Source organism: Sphaeramia orbicularis, chromosome 10 (assembly GCF_902148855.1).
Source record: "Sphaeramia orbicularis chromosome 10, fSphaOr1.1, whole genome shotgun sequence".
Lineage (NCBI taxonomy): Eukaryota > Metazoa > Chordata > Actinopteri > Kurtiformes > Apogonidae > Sphaeramia > Sphaeramia orbicularis.
The window spans coordinates 3940063-3948514 of NC_043966.1; the positions used below are offsets into that span (position 1 = coordinate 3940063).

Consider the following 8452-nt stretch of genomic DNA (forward strand, 5'->3'; position numbering starts at 1 on the left):
CTTTAATCAGATCAGCTTCACAAACAGATTAAAACCAGCACGAGCATGAAGAGGAAACACAGGCTGCAGGAGGAGGAAGTGAGGCATGCTGGGAGATGGAGTCACACTGGGAAACTGCACACAGAGAGCCGCCTTCTGCAGACCACATCAAGTAAGGATCAGCCAAATAACAGCAGAAAAGGAAGGATTAATGCAAGAAAAATGAAGAAAACAAGTGTAAAATAAATGAAAATAAACAAAACGAATGGGAAATGAACAAAATAAATGACAAAAATTAAGAAAATAAGTATTAATTCAACAAAAATGAAGAAAACAAGTGTAAAATAAATGAAAGTAAACAAAATGAATGTGAAATCAACAAAATAAATGACAAAAATTAAAATAAGTGTAAATTTAACAAAAATTAAGAAAACAAGTCTAACACTAATGAAAATAAAGAAAACAAGTATTAAAAACTACATAGGCATCAAAAATAAGCAAAATAAATAAATAAATAAAAAGAAAATAAGTATTAATTCAACAAAAATGAAGAAAATAAGTGTAAATGAAAATAAAGAAAATGAATGGGAAATCAACAAAATAAATGACAAAAATTAAGAAAATAAGTGTAAATTTAACAAAAATTAAGAAAACAAGTCTAACACTAATGAAAATAAAGGAAACAAGTATTAAAAACTACATAGGCATCAAAAATAAGCAAAATAAATAAAAAGAAAATAAGTATTAATTCAACAAAAATGAAGAAAATAAGTGTAAAATAAATGAAAATAAAGAAAATGAATGGGAAATCAACAAAATAAATGACAAAAATTAAGAAAATAAGTGTAAATTTAACAAAAATTAAGAAAACAAGTCTAACACTAATGAAAATAAAGTATGAAAAAACTACATAGGCATCAAAAATAAGCAAAATAAACCAAAAATGAAGAAAATAAGTATTAATTCAACAGAAATACAGAAAACAAGTCTAAAATAAATGAAAATAAACAAATTAAGTATTAAATAAACTAAATAGGCAACAAAAATAAGCAAAAAAAAAAAAAAAAAAAAAAAAGGGGAAAAAAATTAAAAGCAAAAAAAAAAGACAAAAATGAGCAAAATAGACAACATAGATGTGCAAAAACACATTCATCTACCAGAAATGAACAAAAAAAAAATGGAAGGAAATTAGCCTAAAATAAATGAAAATGAATAAAAGAAAATAAGTATTAAATGAATAAATTATGCAACAAAAATGTGCAAAATAAATGACAAAAATGAAGAAAATATTAGATTAACAAAATATGAAACAAAAATGAGCAAAAACACATGAATCCACCAAAAATGAACAAAATAAACAAAAGAAAACACACATTAACTCACTGTAAAATCGTCCGACTGTAAATATCTGTTAATCTGTGAAAAAGTGCAGGTCGTCAGAATTCATTTCTTCTGTTTGTTCCAGATTCATTCACACATCTTAAAACCTTCTTTACGTTGATCATTTAATATTTACCTTGTGTTTCATATGTTTGTAAATGTGTCTTGTTATTTTTTCTGATTAAATAAAGACAAAATAAACAACTGAATAAAACTAAACCAGTGCTGTAAATGTTTTATTTAATTTATGCGACTCATAAATGAAACTGTAAAAGAGTAAAAACACATTATTCATGAGCAGGATTCGACTTTAATGCACTGAGTAAAAAACAACCAATGAGGAGTGAGGATCCGTCAAAGTTGGGTCACATCAGCCAATCAGAACCAACACATGAAAAACTATGAATGATCAATACACATGTGTAAACGTAATAAAAATAAATGAATAAATAAGAATAAGACGTTGGATCACATGATGTAGAATGACCTGCAGCTCCACCTGACGGCGTTTATGATCCGACGGCGCCCTCTGCAGGTTCAACGCATCATTACATCAGAACTTTAAAACAAAAAGAACTACGATAAAACATTCAAATAACTTAATATAAACAGTAAACTGGTCCAAGTGGAGGACGGCAGAACTGACAGACCTCAGACCGGCTCCTAAACACACCACGACCTTTGACCCCAACCATCCTGTCAGACAAAACCCAGGACCGAACAGAGCATGTGCACCAGGTCCAGGTTCAGGTAGATCCGACAAAACGAGAAGAAAACCCCGAGAGACGAAAACCCGATGAGGAGCCAAAGGATCTGAGCGCTGAAGTAGAGAGGAGCCAAACTGGAAAAAAGGGAAAAAAGGAGAAAAAAACAAGAATTAGAGGAAAATATGAGGAAAAAATGACAGGAAAACAGATAAAAAAAACAGGAAAACAGAAAAAATAACAGAAAAAAACAAGAATGAGAAGAAAATACAAGGAAAAAACAAAAGGAAAACAGAAAAAAAAACAAGAACGAGAAGAAAATACGAGGAAAAGATGACGGAAACAGAAAAAACTGAAAAAAATGAATGAGCAGAAAATATGAGTAAAAAAAGGAGAGGTGGAAAAAACAACAGGAAAATGAAAAAACAAAACAAGAATGAGAAAAAAATATAGGAAAAAATGACAGGAAAAATGGAAAAAACAAGTATGAGAAGAAAATGAGGAAAAAACGACAGGAAAACAAAAAAAAAAGAACAGTCAAAGAGAGGTCAGAGGTCATCATCAGGGGTCAGAGGTCATCATCAGGGGTCAGAGGTCATCATCAGAGGTCATCATCAGGGGTCAGAGGTCATCATCAGAGGTCATCATCAGAGGTCAGAGGTCATCATCAGAGGTCATCATCAGAGGTCAGAGGTCATCATCAGAGGTCAGAGGTCATCATCAGGGGTCAGAGATCATCATCAGAGGTCATAGGTCATCATCAGGGGTCAGAGGTCATCATCAGAGGTCATCATCAGGGGTCAGAGGTCAGTGATGTCCTACCGTCCCTGAGGTGACTGTGCGTATCCCCAGAAGTATCGCAGACGTCCGTACAAGTAGAACAGCCCACAAAGAGCAGACGCACCTGGACACAGAACAGAACCAGAACAGAACTGAACCAGGTCCATGATTGTTTATGTCACTGTTTATGTTTTTGTTTATTTACTGATTTGTTTAAAATCTGTTTCGTTAATTTTTGCTGAGGTTCAATTTTGTTCAGTTTTCTTAATTTTTTATCATTACTTTGCTTTTTTTTCATATTTTGTTCGTTTTCATTCAACTCTGAATTCCATGAAATTAGATCAAAACTAAATTTGTTCTCAAAGAGATTTAATGGTTCAAATAAATCTGATTTAATTATTTTTATTGATCTACTTCTATTTTAGTCTCATGGTCCTCGTCAGTTAATACAGTCTGAGGTCACAGGGGTCATGTGAGGTCACAGGGGTCATGTGAGGTCACAGGGGTCATGTGAGGTCATGTGACTCCACCTTCGCTGAAGAAGACTCCACTGGTCCACAGCGCGGTGATGAAGATGGGGAAATACTCGGAGCAGTTGGCTCTGACAGGAGAAAACACGGAACCGGATTAGAACCACGGCATCATCTGTTACTATGGCAACGGGAGCGGTTCACCCTCAAAAGCCCAGGACTGTGTTCTGGATTCAGCCTCATGTTTTTCTTCTGTTTTAGTGTCAGTTTGTATCAGAAAGTTTGTTTTTTTATTTGGAAATTCAGTGTTTTCAGATTCCAGACGACTGTTCATCCATAAAAGGACGTTAAACTCCTTTATTCGACCGTTTTCGCAGCTGTATTCATGTACGTTCATGAACAGACCCAATGACACAAACCTTTGTCATAAACTACACTTATCTGTTTCATCTGACTTCATTAAACAGACGTGTTCAGTTCAGACCTCTGAAGGTTAAAAACAGACTGAATAAACCATCAGGACGTAGATCCAGTTCACAGAGATTCCACTGTTTGTCCCAAAAAAATTACAATCGGACTTTCAAAATAATTAATCCCTCTAAATGCTATTTCAGGGTTTGAAACTATAACTTCTTACCTCCATCTTACACAAAACCCCATTTAATTTCCTTCAGTGTTCACAGACAAACGTGGGCTTGAATGGAAAAACCAACATGACACACTTGTGTTTTGAACCCATTTATTATAAATAAGGGGAAAGTTGAGCTCAGATGGACGATGGAAAAGAGATGAGTGTCCCATCACTTACTTTGATCAGTTCTGTCACTAAAATCCAAGTTTATTAAAACCTCAGGCACATTTCGTTTGGGGGTTTTGTGTCGTTATTTGATGCAGATTTGGTCGTAATGACACGAAACTTAAAGAACGAACTTCACAAATATAAAAATAACTGTAAGCCGAAGTTTAACAGGATCAGATAAAGGATCAGTAAGTAAAACGACAACATCATTTCCACTTAAATAAACCCGACTGTGACCTCACCACTAGATGGCACTAAATCACACGCACCGCTCCATTCAAACCAACAGGTGTCAAAGCCCCGCCCCTCCCTCAGGCCCCGCCCCCTCAGACTGACTGTGCTCTGAAAATCCTCTCGAACGCCGGCGGTCCAGACGTGGCAGGGGGCGCCACCGAGTACTTCCTCCGAGCGTAGATCACCTGCAGAGAGAATACGCTGCAAAAGATGCAAACGTGAAATTAAAACCACGAAGCGGAACAAACACATGGATTCTTATTTCATTTATTTATCGGAATTTTAGTAAAAACAGACGATTTTATACGTTTGAGTTCTGTTTCGACTGCAGTAAAATAAGGCATGTACAGATCATTTGCATATATCATCTCATTTATATTTTTTACTTATTATTTCAATTATGTCATATTTTGATTCTTTATTTCTTTTTTGTGTATTGTTTATTTCTGCCATTTTTGGCTTCTGTCCTCTTCTGCACAATGTTACTTAAATGATTTTTTTTTTTTTTTAATTCTTGTTTGTGATGTGCAAATAAATAAATACTAAATACATATGTTTGTATAAGGATGTATATATATGTCATGTTGCATTTTATTTTATTTTTAAATATTTATTTTATTCAAGAAAGGAAAAACTATATATGATGCATTTTAGATACAGTGTCTTGAATTGTTTTTCTTAGTTTAACCAAATCCCCTCCCACCCACGTACATAAAAAACTACCACTAAACATGAAACAAAACAACAACAAAAAGGGTGTGGGCACAATATTATAAATCATGGCATGGGTAAATTAAATAATAATTAAATAATGTTGCATTTTATTTGTGTGTGTGTGTACTATATATATATATATATATATATATATATATGCTTTTTTTGTTTGTGATCTTTTGTACTTCTGTTTAACTTACACTTTTACAAACTCTGTTCCATTTTTATTGTCCATGAGGATAGGTGGCTTATTTTGTCATTTTTTTCTGCTCTGTTCTGTATAGAAACAACAGTTTTTATTGCCTTGACATCTTTTTGCATTATTGCTGTAAAAAAACCATAGAACTTAAAAAAAAAAAAAAAAAAAAAAATCCTATTTATATCTAGAATATTGGAGAAAAAAAACTTTTTTGTGTTAAAAAAAATTGCTGTTTACATTACAAACGTGGTATTTAAAAGGTTAAAAAATATGACATTGATTGAATATTTGGGGGTTTTTTTCCCTCCAGTGTTCTGTATAAAAACAATTTTTATTGCCTTGACATCTTTTTGCATTATTGCTGTAAAAAACAATAAAAATAACTTTGAAAAAAAAACAAAACAAAAAATGTAATACAATTTATATGTAGAATACTGGGGGAAAAAAACCCAAACTTTTTTGCGTCAAAAATATGCTTTGTTTACATTACAAACACGGTATTTAAAGGGTTAAAAAATATGACGTTTATTGAATATTTGGTATTTTTGTTTGTGGCTCAAGTTGATCAAATACAAAAAAAAAAAAATATAAAAAAACAAGTAAAACCAACTGTCCGACAAACATTTTAACGTTAGTACGAGCATAGATTCTGTGTTTAATGAAAGGGACAGTTTGGGGACAACCCAGGGTAAACGTCCCATCATTCTCCGTGGACGTGTGTGGTTTTATGTGTCCTCTACGTCCTGAACCGTTGGATTTCTGCTTTTATTACATGTGAATGAAAACATGAAGCAGCTGCAGTGTCACATGGAGCAAAGTTCACTGAGAGTCGGACTAAATGTAAATGTGGTGCGTTCAGTGTCATCTGTTTGGAGCAGAAATATCACGTTCATCACAGAAAAAAACAAAAAAACAAACCCTTTCAGATTCTACAACTCCTGTTTTTATCAACGACTTCAAACAGACTCAGAAACAGCATTTACAGTTTAAATTTTAACAAGTGGTCTTTACTGATAAGATTCAACATATAGAACATAATTAAATCTGCAGGAAGTTCTGATGCTTGTAGAAATGTTTAAAAACAGAAAAAACAAAAACAGAATGAATATAATAAGAATAAAAAGTACATATAAGAAACATGAAGTTTTGATATATTAAATATGAATAAAATAAGAGGATGAAACATAAAAATAACCACAGATGTAAATAAATTAAATGTTTCTAAATGAGTAAAAACCAACAAAGTGATTTAAAGCTGATAAACAGAACGCAGGAGGATGTTTGTGGATATTTCCCATGATGCACTGCGTCTCTCACCTTGTTCAAGCAGAGCCATGACGGTGACGGCGCCGATGCAGACCGCCTCCATGTCTGAGCGACGACCTGAACAGACTGAGCAGACGGGAAAACGCAGGCGGAGGGTACCTGCAGGGGGTGGGGCCCGGAGCAACAGGGGGCGGGCTCACCTAGGGGTTGGGGCGGGGCCATGGGGTTTCCTGTACACAGTTCTGAGGTCAGTTTAAAACACCGGTCATCAGAATGATCCATGTGGGGCATTTATTCACACATTTTCTGTAAAAATTGATGTTTTCTGAAAGTTTGGACTTTTAATGAATCATTTAAAGGTTGTAAAAGAGTTAATGTGGGTTTTGTACTGATTTAACCCCAGGATGAATATTTACAGTGGATTTTAGACTTGAATACTGTCTGTTTTACTGGAAGGTGGGAGATAAAACAGTGAGGTTCAAAAATGTTTTTCAAGTATCAATTTCCATGTACGAGTTTAAATTTTGTATCATATTTGATCCATCAGGTCTCAATGCTCAAATATTATTATTTTTGAACAAACAAAAACATAATAGAACACAAACATGTCGAACAAATTGGTAATTCCTTTTCTAAATGGTCCCAGTTCTTCCTCATTAATGTCAGTCTTGTAGTGTCACTAAAGGCCTCTGGTGAATGAACTCCTCCCCCTGGTGGATTATCTGTGTATTGCATGTATCTAATTGTATACATCTGGTTTTACAAGAAAAAAAAAACATCACACTGATCATGTAGAGGGCTTCAAAACTCATGTATCAAACATGATACATTTGGTGTTATAGGGTTAAATAAAAGACAAAATGAAAAATAAACACATTTAGAGCTAAAGAAAAGAATAAAGTCAAACATGAAAAGCTGCATTTTCAACACTATTTAATTGACTAAATTCTTATTTTGCTGTTATTTTTTCAGGTTTGTGCTTCAGATCAGATGCTAAAATGCTTCTTTGTTGATTCAGACGATAAAACTGAATCTAATCAAAAGCTTTGATCATTTGGAACAGTTCAGCTTCTCACTATGTTCAGATGCATGTAAATGTGTCCACATGTGACCTGTATCTGATCTGTTACAGTCTGAACGCACGAATCTGACCCAGACCACTTTCATATGTGGTCCTGAATCTGACCCAGACCACTTTCATATGTGGTCCTAAATCTGACCCAGACCACTTTCATATGTGGTCCTAAATCTGACCCAGACCACTTTCATATGTGGTCCTAAATCTGATACAGATCTGATATTTTGCAGTGTGACTTCAGTCTGAACGTCCAGGTCGCATTTATCCGACCTTTACGTCATTGAAATGCGACAAACGTCAAAATTGTGCGAACCTGGGAGTGTCAGTTCCATAAACACAGTGTGTGTCTGCGTGGTCCCGTATTCCATCAGGACCTCTTTAGTGCATGTGGGTCACTTCAGGGTCACATTCAGTTCAGACTCAAAACTGATAGAAGTCGCATTTAATGTAGAATATGAATGAACACACACAAAAAAATCGGATTTCACCACAAAATCCGAATTATGCATTAAGACCTGCTGTGTGAACGGACTCTTTGTCAGAACCATGAGCTGATCGTCAGTTTTACGTCACATTAACACAAACCCTCTTCTAAACTCCATTTTCTGAAGCTCTGTTTTTATTTTCACATATTAAAGGGTTAATAAACCATGAGACAGTCATCGTCATGGAAACCACCCACTGAAAGACGACACAAACACCCAGATGAAGTTGTTTCTAAAGAACTATATTTACATAATACTCTTGTTTTACAGAGAACCATATCAAAAGTATAAAATACTTACAAAAACATCCGCTGCAATATATAAAAATAACATCTATCTTCTCCAGATCATTAGGAAAGGCTTA

At 34.3% G+C, this 8452-nt stretch overlaps 1 protein-coding gene across 1 annotated transcript; it reads right to left on the minus strand.

Annotated features, from left to right (window-relative positions):
• Positions 1–1578: 1578 nt before the first annotated feature.
• ltc4s (leukotriene C4 synthase) lies at positions 1579–6842 on the minus strand. The gene is made up of 5 exons (XM_030145811.1): positions 6578–6842; positions 4449–4549; positions 3374–3444; positions 2886–2967; positions 1579–2200 (listed from the first exon to the last, which is right to left on the minus strand). The coding sequence occupies exons 1-5, from the start codon at positions 6626–6628 to the stop codon at positions 2059–2061; spliced, it is 447 nt and encodes a 148-aa protein (XP_030001671.1). The 5' UTR covers positions 6629–6842; the 3' UTR covers positions 1579–2058.
• Between the last annotated feature and the right edge of the window lie 1610 nt (positions 6843–8452).

Coding starts and splice junctions, on each gene's coding strand:
- ltc4s (XM_030145811.1), bottom strand. CDS start 6,628: ATGGAGGCGGTCTGCATCGGCGCCGTCACCGTCATGGCTCTGCTTGAA. Junction 4,550..6,577: donor TCATGGCTCTGCTTGAACAA/GGTGAGAGACGC, acceptor TGCATCTTTTGC/AGCGTATTCTCTCTGCAGGT. Junction 2,968..3,373: donor TGGAGTCTTCTTCAGCGAAG/GTGGAGTCACAT, acceptor TTCTGTGTCCAG/GTGCGTCTGCTCTTTGTGGG.